The sequence below is a fragment of the Melanotaenia boesemani genome, chromosome 9, assembly GCF_017639745.1.
Source record: "Melanotaenia boesemani isolate fMelBoe1 chromosome 9, fMelBoe1.pri, whole genome shotgun sequence".
NCBI classification, from domain to species: domain Eukaryota; kingdom Metazoa; phylum Chordata; class Actinopteri; order Atheriniformes; family Melanotaeniidae; genus Melanotaenia; species Melanotaenia boesemani.
In genome coordinates this window covers 800,506-822,029 of record NC_055690.1, presented here as the reverse complement: position 1 = coordinate 822,029, position 21,524 = coordinate 800,506, and the positions used below count along the sequence as shown (strand labels likewise).

General features: G+C 45.4%; 1 protein-coding gene across 3 annotated transcripts in view; it reads right to left on the bottom strand.

Moving 5' to 3' along the window:
* The window catches only part of LOC121646583 (sorting nexin-19-like), a 107,502-nt gene that overhangs the window by 44,402 nt on the left and 41,576 nt on the right, over window positions 1–21,524 (bottom strand). For 2 of the 3 annotated variants that reach the window (XM_041995658.1, XM_041995657.1), the window contains exons 12-13: window positions 6,484–6,668; window positions 6,290–6,377 (exon numbers count right to left, since the gene is read on the bottom strand). In XM_041995658.1, the coding sequence (XP_041851592.1) occupies window positions 6,290–6,377; window positions 6,484–6,668 (273 nt within the window). Of the gene's footprint in view, window positions 1–6,289; window positions 6,378–6,483; window positions 6,669–10,840; window positions 11,020–21,524 lie in introns of those variants that run through there. The other variant, XM_041995661.1, reaches the window with a different exon arrangement.

The window sequence follows — 21,524 nt, the reverse complement described above, 5'->3', positions numbered from 1 at the left end:
TTGCCGAACATCACCCTGGAACTACTTTTTACACCATGCGAACATCACCCTGGAACTACTTTTTACACCGTGCCGAACATCACCCTGGAACAACTTTTTAGACCGTGCCGAACATCAACCTGGAACTACTTTTTAGACCGTGCCGAACATCAACCTGGAACTACTTTTTACACCGTGCCGAACATCACCCTGGAACTACTTTTTACACTATGCGAACATCACCCTGGAACTACTTTTTACACTGTGCCGAACATCACCCTGGAACTACTTTTCACACCGTGCCGAACATCACCCCTGGAACTACTTTTTACACCGTGCCGAACATCACCCTGGAACAACTTTTTACACCGTGCCGAACATCACCCTGGAAATACTTTTTACACCGTGCCGAAAATCACCCTGGAACTACTTTTTACACGGTGATAAACATAACCCTGGAACTACTTTTTACACTGTGCCGAACAGCACCCTGGAACTACTTTTTACACCGTGCTTAACATCACCCTGGAACTACTATTTACACAATGCAAACTTTACCCTGGAACTACTTTTTACACCATGCTAAACATCACCCTGGAACTACTTTTTACACCGTGCTGAACATCACCCTGGAATTACTTTTTACACCATGCGAACATCACCCTGGAACTACTTTTTCCACCGTGCCGAACATCACCCTTGAACTACTTTTTCCACCGTGCCGAACATCACCCTGGAACTACTTTTTACACCATGCGAAGATCACCCTGGAACTACTTTTTCCACCGTGCCGAACATCACCCTGGAACTACTTTTTACACCGTGCTTAACATCACCCTGGAACTACTATTTACACAATGCAAACTTCACCCTGGAACTACTTTTTACACCATGCTAAACATCACCCTGGAACTACTTTTTACACCATGCTAAACCTCACCCTGGAACTACTTTTTACACCGTGCTGAACATCACCCTGGAACTACTTTTTACTCCATGCTAAAATCACCCTGGAACTACTTTTTACACCGTGCCGAACATCACCCTGGAACTACTTTTTACACCATGTGAACATCACCCTGGAACTACTTTTTCCACCGTGCCGAACATCACCCTGGAACTACTTTTTCCACCGTGCTGAACATCACCCTCGAACTACTTTTTACACCATGCGAACATCACTCTGGAACTACTTTTTAAACCGTGCCGAACATCACCTTGCAACTACTTTTTACACCGTGCTTAACATCACCCTGGAACTACTTTTTACACCTATGCGAACATCACCCTGGAACTACTTTTTACACCGTGCCGAACATCACCCTGGAACTACTTTTTACACAGTGCCGAACATCACCCTGGAACTACTTTTTACACCGTGCTGAACATCACCCTTGAACTACTTTTTACACCGTGCTGAACATCACCCTGGAACTACTTTTTACACCGTGCGAACATCACCCTGGAACTACTTTTTACACCGTGCCGAAAATCACCCTGGAACTACTTTTTACACGGTGCTAAACATCACCCTGGAACTACTTTTTACACTGTGCCGAACAGCACCCTGGAACTACTTTTTACACGGTGCTAAACATCACCCTGGAACTACTTTTTACACTGTGCCGAACATCACCCTGGAACTACTTTTTACACCGTGATTAACATCACCCTGGAACTACTATTTACACAATGCAAACTACACCCTGGAACTACTTTTTACACCATGCTAAACATCAACCTGGAACTACTTTTTACACCGTGCTGAACATCACCCTGGAACTACTTTTTACACCATGCGAACGTCACCCTGGAACTACTTTTTCCACCGTGCCGAACATCACCCTTGAACTACTTTTTCCACCGTGCCGAACATCACCCTGGAACTACTTTTTACACTGTGCCGAACATCACCTTGCAACTACTTTTTACACCGTGCCGAACATCACCCTGGAACTACTTTTTACACCGTGCTTAACATCACCCTGGAACTACTATTTACACTATGCGAACATCACCCTGGAACTACTTCTTACACCGTGCTAAACATCACCCTGGAACAACTTTTTACACCGTGCCGAACATCACCCTGGAACTACTTTTTACATCAAGCCGAACAGCACCCTGGAACTACTATTTACACTATGCGAACATCACCCTGGAACTACTTTTTACACCGTGCCGAACATCACCCTGGAACTACTTTTTACACCGTGCCGAACATCACCCCATGAACTACTTTTTACACCGTGCCGAACATCACCCTGGAACAACTTTTTACACGGTGCTAAACATCACCCTGGAACTCCTTTTTACACCGTGCCGAACAACACCCTGGAACTACTTTTTACACCGTGCTGAACATCAACCTGGAACTACTTTTTACACCATGCGAACATCACCCTGGAACTACTTTTTCCACCGTGCCGAACATCACCCTGGAACTACTTTTTCCACCGTGCTGAACATCACCCTCGAACTACTTTTTACACCATGCGAACATCACTCTGGAACTACTTTTTAAACCGTGCCGAACATCACCTTGCAACTACTTTTTACACCGTGCTTAACATCACCCTGGAACTACTTTTTACACTATGCGAACATCACCCTGGAACTACTTTTTACACCGTGCCGAACATCACCCTGGAACTACTTTTTAAACCGTGCCGAACATCACCTTGCAACTACTTTTCACACCGTGCTTAACATCACCCTGGAACAACTTTTTACACTATGCCAACATCACCCTGGAACTACTTTTTACACCGTGCCGAACATCACCCTGGAACTACTTTTTACACCGTGTCGAAAATCACCCTGGAACTACTTTTTACACGGTGCTAAACATCACCCTGGAACTACTTTTTACACTGTGCCGAACAGCACCCTGGAACTACTTTTTACACGGTGCTAAACATCACCCTGGAACTACTTTTTACACTGTGCCGAACATCACCCTGGAACTACTTTTTACACCGTGATTAACATCACCCTGGAACTACTATTTACACAATGCAAACTACACCCTGGAACTACTTTTTACACCATGCTAAACATCACCCTGGAACTACTTTTTACACCGTGCTGAACATCACCCTGGAACTACTTTTTACACCATGCGAACGTCACCCTGGAACTACTTTTTCCACCGTGCCGAACATCACCCTTGAACTACTTTTTCCACCGTGCCGAACATCACCCTGGAACTACTTTTTACACTGTGCCGAACATCACCTTGCAACTACTTTTTACACCGTGCCGAACATCACCCTGGAACTACTTTTTACACCGTGCTTAACATCACCCTGGAACTACTATTTACACTATGCAAACATCACCCTGGAACTACTTCTTACACCGTGCTAAACATCACCCTGGAACAACTTTTTACACCGTGCCGAACATCACCCTGGAACTACTTTTTACATCAAGCCGAACAGCACCCTGGAACTACTATTTACACTATGCGAACATCACCCTGGAACTACTTTTTACACCGTGCCGAACATCACCCTGGAACTACTTTTTACACCGTGCCGAACATCACCCCTGGAACTACTTTTTACACCGTGCCGAACATCACCCTGGAACAACTTTTTACACGGTGCTAAACATCACCCTGGAACTCCTTTTTACACCGTGCCGAACAACACCCTGGAACTACTTTTTACACCGTGCTGAACATCAACCTGGAACTACTTTTTACACCATGCGAACATCACCCTGGAACTACTTTTTCCACCGTGCCGAACATCACCCTGGAACTACTTTTTACACTGTGCCGAACATCACCTTGCAACTACTTTTTACACCGTGCCGAACATCACCCTGGAACTACTTGTTACACCGTGCTTAACATCACCCTGGAACTACTATTTACACTATGCGAACATCACCCTGGAACTACTTCTTACACCGTGCTAAACATCACCCTGGAACAACTTTTTACACCGTGCCGAACATCACCCTGGAACTACTTTTTACATCAAGCCGAACAGCACCCTGGAACTACTATTTACACTATGCGAACATCACCCTGGAACTACTTTTTACACCGTGCCAAACATCACCCTGGAACTACTTTTTACACCGTGCCGAACATCACCCCTGGAACTACTTTTTACACCGTGCCGAACATCACCCTGGAACAACTTTTTACACGGTGCTAAACATCACCCTGGAACTCCTTTTTACACCGTGCCGAACAACACCCTGGAACTACTTTTTACACCGTGCTGAACATCAACCTGGAACTACTTTTTACACCATGCGAACATCACCCTGGAACTACTTTTTCCACCGTGCCGAACATCACCCTGGAACTACTTTTTCCACCGTGCTGAACATCACCCTCGAACTACTTTTTACACCATGCGAACATCACTCTGGAACTACTTTTTAAACCGTGCCGAACATCACCTTGCAACTACTTTTTACACCGTGCTTAACATCACCCTGGAACTACTTTTTACACTATGCGAACATCACCCTGGAACTACTTTTTACACCGTGCCGAACATCACCCTGGAACTACTTTTTAAACCGTGCCGAACATCACCTTGCAACTACTTTTCACACCGTGCTTAACATCACCCTGGAACAACTTTTTACACTATGCCAACATCACCCTGGAACTACTTTTTACACCGTGCCGAACATCACCCTGGAACTACTTTTTACACCGTGTCGAAAATCACCCTGGAACTACTTTTTACACGGTGCTAAACATCACCCTGGAACTACTTTTTACACTGTGCCGAACAGCACCCTGGAACTACTTTTTACACGGTGCTAAACATCACCCTGGAACAACTTTTTACACCGTGCCGAACATCACCCTGGAAATACTTTTTACACCGTGCTGAAAATCACCCTGGAACTACTTTGTACACGGTGCCGAACATCACCCTAGAACTACTTTTTACACGGTGCTAAACATCACCCTGGAACTACTTTTTCCACCGTGTCGAACATCACCCTGGAACTACTTTTTCCACCGTGCTGAACATCACCCTCGAACTACTTTTTACACCATGCGAACATCACTCTGGAACTACTTTTTAAACCGTGCCGAACATCACCTTGCAACTACTTTTTACACCGTGCTTAACATCACCCTGGAACTACTTTTTACACCATGCGAACATCACCCTGGAACTACTTTTTACACCGTGCCGAACATCACCCTGGAACTACTTTTTACACCGTGCCGAACATCACCCTGGAACTACTTTTTACACCGTGCTGAACATCACCCTGGAACTACTTTTTCCACCGTGCTAAACATCACCCTGGAACTACTTTTTCTACCGTTCCGAACATCATCCTGGAACTACTTTTTACACCGTGCTAAACATCACCCTGGAAATACTTTTTACACCGTGCCGAAAATCACCCTGGAACTACTTTTTACACGGTGCCGAACATCACCCTGGAACTACTTTTTACACGGTGCTAAACATCACCCTGGAACTACTTTTTACACTGTGCCGAACATCACCCTGGAACTACTTTTTACACCGTGCCGAACATCACCCTGGAACTACTTTTTCCACCGTGCTGAACATCACCCTCGAACTACTTTTTACACCATGCGAACATCACTCTGGAACTACTTTTTAAACCGTGCCGAACATCACCTTGCAACTACTTTTTACACCGTGCTTAACATCACCCTGGAACTACTTTTTACACTATGCGAACATCACCCTGGAACCACTTTTTACACCGTGCCGAACATCACCCTGGAACTACTTTTTACACCGTGCCGAACATCACCCTGGAACTACTTTTTACACCGTGCTGAACATCACCCTGGAACTACTTTTTCCACCGTGCTAAACATCACCCTGGAACTACTTTTTCTACCGTTCCGAACATCATCCTGGAACTACTTTTTACACCGTGCTTAACATCACCCTGGAACTACTTTTTCCACCGTGCCGAACATCACCCTGGAACTACTTTTTACACCGTGCTGAACATCACCCTGTAACTACTTTTTCCACCGTGCTAAACATCACCCTGGAACTACTTTTTCTACCGTTCCGAACATCATCCTGGAACTACTTTTTACACCGTGCTTAACATCACCCTGGAACTACTTTTTCCACCGTGCCGAACATCACCCTGGAACTACTTTTTCCACCGTGCCGAACATCACCCTGGAACTACTTTTTAAACAGTGCGGAACATCACCCTGGAACTACTTTTTAGACCGTGCTGAACATCACCCTGGAACTACTTTTTCCACCGTGCCGAACATCACCCTGGAACAACTTTTTCCTCCATGCTGAACATTACGTACCTGTTGATGCGGGGGTCTTGCAGAGAGTCCAGAGCTGTCTGCCAGCTGAGTTTGTACTTATCTGCGCCCAACATGTCTGACACCAGATCTATAAAGACAAGAAGACTGATGCTGGTTTTTACAGCTGCTGTGTTTCCTTCTGAAGGTCATCATGTCTACAGTCACTCTAGATAAAATCTGAACTCTTTGTGTACCTGGTAGAACTCCCATCAGACAGTCTAAGGCTCGTTGTTTGGTGTGGTCCTTCTCTTGCTGGCTGCGCTGGGGCTGAGGGGCGCTAGGCAGAGCTCCTCCTGGCCACACAGCCTCCTGGATGACCTGAAGATATGCCACCCAGTACCTGGTACATGTCAGGTTGGCTACACTCACATCCAGCCATCTGAAATGTAAAACAAAAACCAGAAAAGTAGCTGTAAGTTAATACTTCTTTCTATGGTGTCCCATCCATTCATCTGTTAGCTAGGCCCATTTAAGAGACTATCTGGGAAAGATGGTCCCAAACTCCTGCCATCCATGTTCGTTGTGATTTGAAGATTTGGACTGACTGATGACCGTAGCAGCGTTGGCTAAGCTCCTGACTTCTTAAGTTCAACGTTTCATGCCTGACCAGCACTCAATGATCCTGTCCTCCACCCAGCCAAGCCGTAGACGTGAGCCACGTCCCACTGCAGTCCCTCGCAGATCTGAAATTCACAGAGGACCAGAGGTGTCTGGCCTGGCTCAGGCTGGACCTGGAAGTGGTCTCAGATTGAACCCATTTCCCCAAAACTTCTCTCATAACTGCTGGAATGAAGGTCTTCTGATGAGGGTGTGTGCAGCCGGTGGATTCTGACCCCTTTTGTTCCGACCTGACCTTGTTCACACCAGGATTTACCATCTGAGGGGTGGAAACAGCCAGTCGCCTCCAGGCAGGAGGTGGTTATTTTAAAGCGCCAAGTATAAAGTAAAAACAACATCTTGATGCGGCATCCAGACCCTGCACAGGTTGGGCAGGGGAACCAATACCTGATGGTGACAAAGGTTTCAATGACAGCTAAAATAACTAATTATACTCCAAACATGGTGTTCATGATCATTTAAGGCTTTGAGATGATTTCAGATTCTGTCAGTTTTCCAGGACTTGCAGATGAGCTGAAAATGTTTAACAGCAAACAGATCCTGTTATGCAACAGAAATGTGGACCTGCCTTCAGGACCCAGTGCTCTGCTTCTTTGCTACTTTATATGGACCTTAACAACATTGTTCCATTAACTTGTTGCAGCCACTTACTGCTGAGAAGCCCTGCATGGGCGAGTTATGGAAGCCACAGTCTCTTCCACTCTCCCTATCTTCTAACTTAGTATTTCATAGTAGTGTAAGAGAATCCCAGCAATAAAGAAAGATGCATGGCAATGCAGATTTTTCCAAGATGCACAACAGCAGAATTACAGGAGAAGGATGCCAGTCAGAAGTCATTTTCATTTAAAAACAGCAAAGTTTTAGAACGCCATGGCACGTTTAGGCTCTGAATGTTGACATTATGTTTACCTCCGAGGACAAGAATAAATCTGAGGACCTCACACAGGTGGTATTAATGGTTCAGTTAAACAGACGTATCTCAGTAATCCCTGTAAGGGTGATCCAACATCTCAGCAACCTCAAACTGAAAAAGCAAAGTGGGATTCATCTGTCATTTAAAACTACAATTCCAGATACAATGATTTGTACATATTATAAATCCATATTTTATTTCCAAAACAGCATAAACAAAATACCAGATGTTCAAAATGAGACATGAGGAACATTTTTCTAAAGTTTTAGATCCAGTTTGTCTCAGATTGGTGAACCTCTGTCCATCTTTCCATCTGAGAGACTCTGCCTCTCTGAAATGCTCCTTTTATACCAGTCACGTTACTGACCTGTTGCCAGGTAACCTGATTAGTTGTCAAATGCTCCTTCAGGTGTTTCTGGTTTGTACCAGGTACTTTTCCAGACGTGTTGCTCCTGTTCCAACTTTTTCCATCAGATTCATTATCAGCTCCTATTTTCATCACATGGTGAAACGTCTCCGTTCCATCATCTGACATGTTGTTCATCTTCTACTGGGAATAAAATATCAAATAATAAATAATAAATAATCATGATTAATCCCCATTATGACTGAAATCTGCCCGTTTTTACTGCATCGTATCACCAGAAAGAGCCGATGCTACAAGTATTTACTGTTAACGGAGCTTCTCTTGGGTAAACGTCAGATGTCCAAGGGTCAGTAAATGCAGCATGTAATGTACTTCTATAAGTTGTTCTAAATCATCTCTACCATGTTATAGAAAATGCAGAATTCATCCAGCATCATCTCACCAACTGTCTCCATGGTGATAATTTCTGTTCTAAAACCAGCAGATGTGACGACAATGATGAAGAAACTCTGATGAACTGATGATCTAGATAAAACCAATAAGGTCTCATTTAACCCCCACCCCCCCTTTTCCTGGTCAGGGCACCTGGCCCCCCATCAGAACTTTTCTAGACCTGCCCCTGCATAGCTGAAGTATAAACCCTGCCTACCACCAGCAGCTACTGTGTTAGGGAAGGTCCTACCAACAACAAGACTTTGGGGTAAATATGTGACGGTGTGAACATGAACCGCTAGTTTCCTCCTTCTCAGGAGGAAACACACGCAGCAAGAGAGAAAAGCCGATCAGCCGATCAGCGACAGCCGCCATGATTCACGGAGCAGGAGACAGAGAGGAGGAGCAGACACAAAGAAGACCAGAGTGCTGCTAATTGGTACACAGGAAAAGAAAAAAACACAGTCTTCCTCCACCAGGGCGACGCCCATGGGTTGCTCCATCAATGTTCTTTTTATTCTCGGATCCATCCATAGAGTCAGCAGGCTCATCTTTTCCATCTCCCCTTTCCACGTCCTGCCAGCATCACGGAGCAATGACGGATGTATGGGGCTTGTTATGGTGTGCATGTGTTGTGTTAAAAATATTAACACAATTAATTACATAGCTGAATTACCACCATTAACATGTCATTTTTGGCAGCTCTAGTTTAAATTTTTTTGTTTTATGCAGCATTATAACTTTTTTGGTAACTTGTGTCGCACTTCGCTACTCTTATTTTCTAACATGTCATAAGATGTGTCCAAATTCATGGGTGTGCACACTTGGGAGATTCCAGAAACCTTCACACTTGGGTGTGCGCAGACTATGTAGGCTAAAGTGTCTCCGTAGTCTACACACTTCGAAGTCTGCTCCAGTTTTGTGAAATGGGACAGCCTACAAAGCCAAGAATAATTTCCCATAGCAACAATGTAGGATGTTGAATCACTTAAACCTCTGAAATTCCTCTTAGGACACTTAACGTCGACCGGTAACACTGACCATTAACACGACCGGTAACAGTGACCGGTAACGCTGACCGTTAACACGACCATGAACACCGACCGGTAACACTGACCGTTAACGTCGACCGTTGACGCCGACCGGTAACACTGACCGTTAACACCGACCGGTAACACTGACCGGTAACACTGACAAGTAACACTGACCAGTAACACTGACCGGTAACACCGACCGGTAACACTGACCGTTAACGTCGACCGTTGACGCCGACCGTTAACACTGACCGTTAACACCGACCGGTAACACTGACCGGTAACACTGACAAGTAACACTGACCAGTAACACTGACCGTTAACACCGACTGGTAACACTGACCGTTAACGCCGACCGGTAACACTGACCGTTAACACCGACCGGTAACACACTGACCGGTAACGCCGGCCGGTAACGCCGACCGGTAACGCCGACCGGTAACGCCGACCGGTGACGCCGACCGGTGACGCCGGCCGTTAATGCTGACCGGTAACGCCGACCGGTGACGCCGACCGGTAACACTGACCATTAATGTCGACCGTTGACACCGACCGGTAACACTGACCGTTAACGTCGACCGTTGACACCGACCGGTAACACTGACCGTTAACGTCGACCGTTGACGCCGACCATTAACACTGACCGTTAACACGACAGGTAACACTAACCGTTAACACTGACCGTTAACACTGACCAGTAACACTGACTGTTAATGCCAACCAGTAACACTGACCGTTAACGTCGACCGTTGACGCCGACCAGTAACACTGACAGTTAACGTCGACGCCGACCGGTAACACTGACTGTTAACATGACCGGTAACACTGACCGTTAACACGACCGGTAACACTAACCGTTAACGCCGTCTGTTGACGATGGCCGTTAACGCTGACCGGTAACGCTGACCGTTAACGCTGACCGGTAACACTTACCGTTAACACGACCAGTAACGCCGACCGTTAATAGCGACAGTAAAAAAAAAAAAAAAAAACGGTCTGAGGCTCTGTTGTTTCCAGCTGGTAGACTCTACATTAACCCCTTAAAAATCCACAAATATCAAATATTACAGAATTTTAATGTCACCATTAACAAACATGTTTTTAATGTATTTGGTTTAGTAACATTTCTACTACAGTGTAGTTTAAAAACGCAACAAAAATTTTTTTTACTGAAACCTAAAACGTACTCTGCTGAGCTTGAATGCTGATTTGACATCGTCTTGTGCGCAATGAATTCTGGGAAAAAAGAGGATTTGATTGAAGGGTGCATTTGGAGGCTCCTTGTAATTCTGTGCATTGGGACAGTACTTGGTGCACCACGATGCTGTACGTAGCCAACGAAGCCGCACTTCAAAGTGTGCAGACCCTGAGGAGGGACACAGCTACAGTTAAAACAATCAAATGAATCTATAATTATATTCAAGCATCTTATACTAAAACTGTAGGCCGAAGAAATGTTAAAATGAAACTGATCAGTTAATTAGTGATTTGTTAAAGTGTGACTGATGTGATTTGAAAGGAAAAAAATATCAAACAATCTCTACTACTCTTAAGAAAACAAGGTAATGCCAACAGAAAAACGATGCTACCGGCAAGCTAAGCTAATGCTTGGTTAGCTATCTTAGCTTGTGATCTAGACTGGGAACGTTTGCGTAGCGACCGGCTCTGTTCTCAGTATAATTCTTCACATACCCGTTTGTGATCCACTCTTGTCCCCGGAGGAATCCACTAAGAGGCTCATTAGATACCTTAGACCAGATTTAGCTGCCAAATTTGTTAACCACAGAAAAAAACAGCAGCAGTGGTATCGTTGATGGTACATGAGGCGCCTAAACCAAGCGCATTGAGTCTTGTCTTTCCCTCATGTTTACCACTTTTCACCCTGTGGCCTCACATCTGGTCAAACTGGTCCATACACAGCGCCTACTGGAACTCTGTGTGTATCTCATAAACATATAGTGTCCAACGTGCACAAATAATGCTTCAAACAAACACAAAATATGCAAGGCACCCATGATGAACTCACCAACACATCATTAAAAGCAAACATGTTCTCAGCCTAAATGTTAATGCTAGCTGCCTTTAATTCACAGAAAGGGCCGGTGCACGGGGATCCGAGAGTGCTGAGATAAAAAGACATCCACAGAGAGCTTCATGTAAAATCTCTGATCAAGACATCTGTATTAAAGACATCACTGGAGTCTTGGGTAGTCATGGTCAAAACAAGAAACTTGTATAGACTACAGCATGACTTAAAACCACCAGAAAGGGACTCAAACAGACCATAAAGAGGAGCAAACCAATGAGCATGAGAAACAATGGATAGGTGGGTAAAATGCTTTTATAAATTTAAGACGTCTGAATGGTCCTTAAGGTTTTGCTTAGGAAAACTGACTATGTGGGTTTGAGGTTGTCCAGCACTGGAACAAAGAATGATCTTTATTCAAAACAGAAAATATTAAAACCAACATCAGACCGTTAAAGTAAACTGAAGATAAATAATGTAGATTGTTCTGGAAATCAGGAAAGCACCCTTCCTACTGAAGGCGGGCCTCATCCCCAGTTACATGAGTTTTTCAGTCAAAGCTGGTTGAGCTCAGCAGGGGGACGATGATGTTGGACGTTCATCTCTGCCCTGACTCACACCACCCAGAGTTATGAAAGCAAGGAAGACCGTGCATGGACGCTCAGAGTTACACATCTGCAACCACACACAATAACAAGCTGACGCTGTGACATTATTACTGCTTTACAGTTCATGCTTCTTTGGAGCTGTGAGGGTAAATCTATTCAGCCTTTAAATGTCTGGATGGCTGCAGGCTGTTCTAACAGGAAAATGTTTATCATTTCTTAAAGGACCCACTGGGCCAAGACACCGGGCTCAAGATAAATTTGAGTTTTTGACCAGGAGACCCCACGTCAGTGCAACCAGCCAGGCAAAGATTTCAGTCACTGAACAAGCCAAACACCTTCATTTTTATAAGTGGTCGACATCATTGTAGCATCATGGCGTTAAGGATGTCCACCAAGCATCAATATTTACCCACCGGGTCACCTGGGTGATCATTTTATTTTATTAGATGTGGATTTTGTCAAACATACCTGGTTAGATGAAAGGATATTTAATTCTATGATTAGTTTTACTACTAGATTAAGACTCAGTCACTTCTTATGTTTGATGTCCAGTTTGACTTATTCACTGAGGTCAGACCGGCTCATCCCATTAAGACATCTGGCAATAGCTACTGGAAATGAACGGTGTGCAGGGTCAAACTGGAACAAATGCTAGAAACTGATTTGTTGCCTATTTGACTGCTTTACCCTGCAGCTTCAGAGACAGATGTCCATCAGTACAGACAGAATATGGAGCTCAAAGCAGCAAATGAACACACGGTAACGGATCCCCGCAGTGATCCCAGAGTGAATAAAGGACCTTAGAGCCAAAGTCCGCGACTACGGCAACATCAGTGAGGACGGTAAACAGTCTGCAAAAAAACCCCAAAAAACAAAACATGAGCAGGATGGAGTGGGACAGAGCGGGACGGAGTGGGACGAGAGCAGGACGGAGCGGGACAGAGCAGGATGGAGCAGGCTGGAGCAGGACAGGAGGGACACGGGCAGTGTGACCAATACTGAAGCTGCTTTTTTATCTTTAAGCACATACAGGTGGTTTTTTAAATCATTGCGTACAAGAAGGAAGTTTTGGAAAATGTTGATCTTTAGTTTATATATTACGTCGAAAAATGATAATTATTTTTAAACAGCTGTGATTTGGATCATGAGGCTGTTTGTGGAAAATCGACTTGATTTATGTTTGATCTTCTTGGTGAGAACTGTCTACTTGGACTTGGAGTTTACTGAGAGTCAGCTTCTCTTTGGTTAGCTACGTAATATATCTGTTTACGTTTTATTTTATTTATAGTTTTTATTTTGGAAAACAGCAGCCTGTCATAGCAGCAGCAGTGTTGTGAACAGGGTTTGATATTTTCCATGGATCAGGACGGCCTCCAGCTGCAGCTGCAGCTCAGACACAAACACATGCAGCTTTTTTATGTTTATCTACACGTGTAGCGTTAAATTTCTTCTTTTTTTTTGGACAATTTCAGTGTTTTTTCCAGCCTCTAATACATTACTGAACTTCTGGAACATACGGGGCTGCAGAGCTCAAAATTCATTCAACCCTCATCCAGATTTTCTTCTTCATTTGGCCCAGGAACCATGGAAATCTCTAAGATTAGTAGGAATAATGGACAGCAAACACATATAAGCAAATACCGCTCCAGTGCTTCAAAACCTGACCATTCGAACCAGATGACTGCAGTGCAGATGTTCCAACGTCTGACATCCTGCAGAGACTCTTATTGGCTCACAGTAATAAGCAAGTCAGCACCTTTCAGGACCCATTAGTTTACTTTACTTATCGTAATGTTCTTGGGGCTGAAGACGCCTTCATCTACCTGCTTCAGAGAGCGCACTCTCATCTGGACCACCCAGGCAGAACTTTGAGGATCATGTTCTGTAATTTTTCATGTTTTTAATACAATTCAGCTGCTCTGTTATGTGAGAAGCTCCATAAACTCCAGGTGGAACCTCCACCACCACCTGGATGTATGACTCACTAACAAACAGACCAGAGTTGGTGAAGCTGAAAGGTTGTGTGTCTGAGATGATGATCAGCAGACCTGGAGCCCCACAAGAGACTGTACTCTCACCATTTCTCTTCACACTGTCCACTTCAGACCTCAACCCAACTCTGAGTCCAGTCATCTGCAGAAATACTCTGATTACTCTGCAGCTGTGGGGAGTATCAGTGATGGAGAAGAAGCTGAGTACAGAGAACTGGTCAGAAACTATCACCTTATCTAGAACACAAACAAAATATTGTCAAAACCAGTTGACAATATTTTGACAAGTCAAGAAGGAGTAAAGAAAACACCTGGGAGAAGAGGAGGAGGAGGAATACCTGCACCTCACAGTTCAGGTGAACACTGGACTGGAAACAACACAGAAGCATCTAGAAGAAAGAAGGAGCAGACTCCTCTGGAGGAAGCTGAGATCCTTCCAGGTCTGAACCAACATGCTGCGTCTGCTGGAGCAGCTAAACACTGAAGGCTGATGTATCCTCCAACATTCCACCTCCACCTGAGAGACGTTAGTCTTGCTTGTCACGTACTGCAGTGCTGTTGCTCCGGACGTGGACTGAACCACTTCATCCTGTCCAGATGGATGAAAACTGCTGTGGAGCTGCTCTAAGAGGGGAGAGATGGAAAGAGTTTGAGTGACTGAACACTTTCCATAATTCAACCCAGACACAGCAACATACTGCTTTTCATTTATTTATTTTTATTCTTATTTCTGTTTTATTATTGAAGTTGTTGTTTTTGTTCTAAATTGTTTTAATCCAGTTAATAGTTCTGATGCAGCTCCACTGATACTATAATTATAATTTCCTTTAACTCTACTGAGGTAAAAATAAAGTGTCAGGTGTTCAGCCAGAGAAGTGGCTTAAATTTAGAGCTCAGTCAGCTTAATTGTCCAGTATTAATAGCCACACCTCGCTCAGAACTGTCCCCGCTGCAGGCAGACTTCTTTTTCTATCATAACCTTAAAGATGTGGTAGTCCACTGCAGTTCACTGCTTTCTTCTTCTGACACCACCACCTCTGAGAGCTACAGTTCAGTGTATTCATGGATGCCACCCGTCCAGCTCTTTGGCTCAGAGATCGTCACATCAGCTCCGGGACTGAGGCCACCATGTCAACTCCCAGCCATCGACCCCACCATCTGCTCTCTTCTGTGCATGTTCGAGCACGTGCAAGTGCACCTCGTGGCACCTCCAACTCCTCGACTGGTCACAACACAGACGTGTGACGTTACAGCCCGACTTTAAACACACATGGCCCACAGTGGCACAGCAGCATCCAACGAGCTTAGCTTCTGTTGTCACCAGCAGAGGGAAAAGAAAACAGCAACACTGCTTTTCAGCTTCACTCTGTCAGATATTTTTCAAGCTGGCAAATGCAGAGAAAAGCAGAAACTAATGTTCTAAGCCTTAAAACTTCAAGTTATTTGTAGTTAAATCGGCAGATATCGCACCATAAAGGCCAACAGATCAACAGTGACCAAGCCTTTTCTCATCTCATCGTTCTCTCAAGTCTTGGCTTTCAGGAGAAAAAATATTGTTATTGAAACAAACACACAACAGAAACTATTTCCATGTTTCCACTTTTTCCTCATTTCCAGTTATTCCTGCTACTATTTACCTGCTATCCTCACTAAACCAACTCCAGCTCAGCTGCTTTGTGGCGCCACCGTGCATCATTCTGTGGTGGGTGTTTAGCATTAGCATTAGCCAGGTTTCCAACTGGAAACAATTGTTTGAGTTAAATAGGTAGAGTGCATGAAGATTAACAGGTGTGGTTTTAATTTCTGTCAGTGTTCATGTTGCAGTGTAAGAGATGACTATCAGAAGAGTATTCACTAGTTGCTTTTAGCCTAAAGAAATGCAGCTACACTGACAAACTCAAAGGTCTGAGTCAGTGGATGAGATGGTTTTCCATTTAATCTACAGTGATCAAGATTGAATCAAGATGCTTCAAATACCTGGCCTTAAATCACTTACTGATGTAAGAGTCCAAATACGTGCAGTGGGATTACTTTAGTTACAATTTAAAGCCAACACAGACAAGTACAACCAGGTCCCATTTGAGCTAAAATAAGCCCACAGGCAGATTTCCACAGACGGGATGTCATAGCACAAGCATGTCCCTGGAGGCAGAAGATGAACTGGGACTCTGGATCCTCTTCTCAGACCCGAGGCTCAGGTGATACCAGGGATGTGAAGAGGTCAATAGGCCACCGCATGACTTCATCCAGCTACCATCCTTATTTCAGACATGTGGTCATCACTTATCAGGTTTATTCTGTAACATCCCGATGGTGTTTGAGCACACAACCCTCGTCCTCCATCTAACTTTATCAAGACTGTTGACAATAATGAGCTCTATCATTTCTCCTGTCCTGTCCTGTCCTGCCAAGCCCCCCCCCCCCCCCCCCCCCCAACAAGGATAAAGGGACACAAACGGGGTAAGTGTGTTTCATAACCTTCAGGAGTAACCCAGCTGTTTGACCTAAAATATTCCCAGGAGCTCAACCAGGTCGTCCAGTAGAAAAACGAAACAACTGCTGTCATCAGTAGCGGAGCTCAGAAATGGTTGTGGAAGGGAAGACAGCTCCGTGTACGCCTGATTTGCAATCAAAACAACGTAAATACAGCAGAAACTATAAAACATTCAGACAGCCTGATCTCACCATGAGGACCAGGTCTGACTGTGTCTCCTCTCAGGAACAGCCTGTCCAGGGGTGTCCCACCGACTGGGAGTGAACTGCTGCTGACAGGAGAGGCGTGGGCTTCTACAGCTCGCTGAGCCTACCTCTCCTGGTCCCAGGACCCATATGTCAAGGAACAGAAGCAGGACGGGAACACAGCGAAGGATTTTAACATTGTCTGCTCTCTGAAAGCAGTCAGCCATGTCAGAGTATGAAGGACAGATCTCTGTTATGGGAGCAGTTATTTAGAGGAAGATTTAAGTTCACGCTTTCCCCACATCACTGTCATGAAGAATTACTGAGACTTCATGCAGGAACAAGTCATGACATCCTCTCACACGAAAGAACAAATGATTCAGAATGAACTGACTCTTGTAGAGGCAGGCAGAAGTTCTGAATGATGTTGAGCAGAAAATAGACTGGACCAAGGACAAATCTTTTTCTCTCTCGCTGATAGAGATAGTTCCAGTCCTCAGCAGACTACCAGGAAAACCAGAGTAAACATGACTGCATAAGGATCTGCTCAAAGCATGTCCACATGGAGCAACATGTCATCCTAGTTTGGGCCTGAACTATACGGCTTAAAAAAGAAAAGTAAAAACTAGACCACAAGTGCGACTTCATATCCCCAAAAAGTAGTGAATCTGATGGAACAACACATCTGGAAAAAGTAGTTCCAGGGTGATGTTCAGCATGGTGTACAAAGTAGTTCCAGAGTGATGTTCAGCATGGTGTAAAAAGTAGTTCCAGGGTGATGTTCGGCACGGTGTAAAAAGTAGTTCCAGGGTGATGTTCAGCAAGGTGTAAAAAGTAGTTCCAGGGTGATGTTCAGCACGGTGTAAAAAGTAGTTCCAGGGTGATGTTCGGCATGGTGTAAGAAGTAGTTCCAGGGTGATGTTCGGCATGGTGTAAAAAGTAGTTCCAGGGTGATGTTCGGCATGGTGTAAAAAGTAGATCCAGGGTGATGTTTAGCATGGTGTAAAAAGTAGTTCCAGGGTGATGTTCAGCACGGTGTAAAAAGTAGTTCCAGGGTGGTGTTCAGCACCGTGTAAAAAGTAGTTCCAGGGTGGTGTTCAGCATGGTGTAAAAAGTAGTTCCAGGGTGGTGTTCAGCACCGTGTAAAAAGTAGTTCCAGGGTGGTGTTCAGCATGGTGTAAAAAGTAGTTCCAGGGTGGTGTTCAGCATGGTGTAAAAAGTAGTTCCAGGGTGGTGTTCAGCACAGTGTAAAAAGTAGATCCAGGGTGATGTTTAGCACGGTGTAAAAAGTTGTTCCAGGGTGGTGTTCAGCATGGTGTAAAAAGTAGTTCCAGGGTGGTGTTCAGCACCGTGTAAAAAGTAGTTCCAGGGTGGTGTTCAGCACGGTGTAAAAAGTAGTTCCAGGGTGGTGTTCAGCATGGTGTAAAAAGTAGTTCCAGGGTGGTGTTCAGCACCGTGTAAAAAGTAGATCCAGGGTGGTGTTCGGCACGGTGTAGAAAGTAGTTCCAGGGTGATGTTCGGCACGGTGTAAAAAGTTGTTCCAGTGTGATTTTCGGCACGGTGTAAAAAGTAGTTCCAGGGTGATGTTCGGCACGGTGTAAAAAGTAGTTCCAGGGTGATGTTCGGCACGGTGTAAAAAGTAGTTCCAGGGTGATGTTCAGCATGGTGTAAAAAGTAGTTCCAGGGTGGTGTTCAGCACCGTGTAAAAAGTAGTTCCAGGGTGGTGTTCAGCATGGTGTAAAAAGTTGTTCCAGTGTGATTTTCGGCACGGTGTAAAAAGTAGTTCCAGGGTGATGTTCGCATGGTGTAAAAAGTAGTTCCAGGGTGATGTTCGGCACGGTGTAAAAAGTAGTTCCAGGGTGATGTTCAGCATGGTGTAAAAAGTAGTTCCAGGGTGGTGTTCGGCACGGTGTAAAAAGTAGTTCCAGGGTGATGTTCGGCACGGTGTAAAAAGTAGTTCCAGGGTGATGTTCAGCATGGTGTAAAAAGTAGTTCCAGGTTGGTGTTCAGCACCGTGTAAAAAGTAGTTCCAGGGTGATGTTCAGCATGGTGTAAAAAGTAGTTCCAGGGTGGTGTTCAGCACCGTGTAAAAAGTAGATCCAGGGTGGTGTTCGGCACGGTGTAGAAAGTAGCTCCAGGGTGATGTTCGGCACGGTGTAAAAAGTTGTTCCAGTGTGATTTTCGGCACGGTGTAAAAAGTAGTTCCAGGGTGATGTTCGGCATGGTGTAAAAAGTAGTTCCAGGGTGATGTTCGGCACGGTGTAAAAAGTAGTTCCAGGGTGATGTTCAGCATGGTGTAAAAAGTAGTTCCAGGGTGGTGTTCAGCACCGTGTAAAAAGTAGTTCCAGGGTGGTGTTCAGCATGGTGTAAAAAGTTGTTCCAGTGTGATTTTCGGCACGGTGTAAAAAGTAGTTCCAGGGTGATGTTCGCATGGTGTAAAAAGTAGTTCCAGGGTGATGTTCGGCACGGTGTAAAAAGTAGTTCCAGGGTGATGTTCAGCATGGTGTAAAAAGTAGTTCCAGGGTGGTGTTCAGCACCGTGTAAAAAGTAGTTCCAGGGTGGTGTTCAGCATGGTGTAAAAAGTAGTTCCAGGGTGATGTTCAGCATGGTGTAAAAAGTAGTTCCAGGGTGGTGTTCAGCATGGTGTAGCATCTCTTCTTCTAACATGTCTGGAAACATCTAGGAAGTGAGGAGACCAGTTGCTGGAGTTTTAGGAGAGGAATGTTGTCCCATTCTGGTCTGATGCAGGATTCTAGCTGCTCTGCAGTCCTGGACCTTAGTTGCCGGATTTCTGCTTCCATGATGCTCCAGATGTTGTGTATTGGTGAAAGGTCTGGACTGCAGGCAGGCCAGTTCAGCAGCTGGACTCTTCTCCTTTGAAGCCATGCTGCTGTGATGGATGCAGGATTTGGTTCAGCATCGTCTTGCTGAAATCTGCAAGGCCTTCCCTGAAAGAGACGTTGTCTGGATGGGAGCAGATGTTGCTCTAAAACCTCCATGTACTTTTCAGCATTGATGGAGCTTCACAGATGTGGAAGCTGACCACGCCATAGGCACTAATGCAGCCCCATCCCATCAGAGATGCAGCTTTTCACCTGTCCACTGATAACAAGCTGGATGCTCCCTCTCCTCTTTAGTCTGCAGGACACGCCGTCCATGCTTTCCACAAACTAGTTCACATCTTCATCCAGGTTTCCACTTTGCCTCAGACCATTTTAAATGAGCTTTGGTCCAGAGAAGACGGAAGAAGCTGGTTCTGGATCCTGTTCACATCTGGCTTCTTCTCTGCATGATGGAGCTTTAACCTGCATTTGTGGGTTTCAGGGTGAACTGTGTTCACAGACAGTGGTTTCTGGAAGTCGTTCTGAGTCCATGCAGTGGTTTCCAGTAGAGAATCATGTCTGCTTTTAATGCAGAAGATCACCAGCATCCAGCCTTGTCCAATGCACACAGAGATTCCTCCTGGTTCTCTGAATCTTCTGATGATATTCTACACTGTAGATGGAGGATCTTCAAAGTCTGAGGAACATGTTTTTCAAATTGTTCCACAGTTTTAGATCCAGTATGTCTTCTCCCGGAGTCGCCACCTTATCGTGGTGGTGGAGTTTGTGCTTCCTGATGATCCTAGTGGCTATGTTGTCGGGCCTTCATGCCACTGGTAAACAAACTGGTGTCATGGGGAGGGACCAGACGAAGTGTGGCTAAAATCACCCCTATAATGATTACAAAGCAAGGACCAAGGTTTTCCTTGCCTGGAAGTGGGTCACCATGGCCCCCCTCTGGAGCCAGGTCTGGAGGCGAGGCACGGAGGTACGCGCCTGGTGGCCGGGCCTTTGTCCATGGGGCGCGGTCGGGCTCAGCCCAAAAGGGTGACATGGGCCTCCCATACTGTGGGCTCACCACCTGCAGCTGGGTGGCTGCCAGAGGCGGGGACCCTGGTGGTCTGATCCTTGGCTGCAAAAGCTAGCTCTAGGGACATGGAATGTCACCTCTCTGGTGGGGAAGGAGCCTGAGCTGGTGCGCGAGGTGGAACGGTTCCGGCTAGATATAGTTGGACTCACCTTGACGCACGGCTTGGGCTCTGGAACCACTGTCCTTGAGAGGGACTGGACCCTCTTCCATTCTGGAGTTGCTCCTGGTGAGAGGCGCCGAGCAGGTGTGGGCATGCTCATTGCCCCCCGACTTGGCGCCTGTACGTTGGGGTTTATCCCGGACGAAAGGGTAACCTCCTGCGCCTTTGGGTGGGGGGACGAATCCTGACTGTTGTTTGTGCTTATGCACCAAATAGCAGTTCAGAGTACCCACCCTTTTTGGAGTCCTTGGAGGGGGTGTTGGAGAGCACTCCTTCCGGGGACTCCCTTGTTCTGCTGGGGGACTTCAATGCTCAAGTGGGCAATGACAGCGAGACCTGGAGGGGCGTGATTGGGAGGAACGGCCCCCCTGATCTAAATCCTAGTGGCCTTTTGTTGTTGAACTTCTGTGCTCGTCATGGACTGTCCATAACAAACACCTTGTTCAGACATAAGATTGTCCATATGTGCACTTGGCACCAGGACACTCTAGGCCG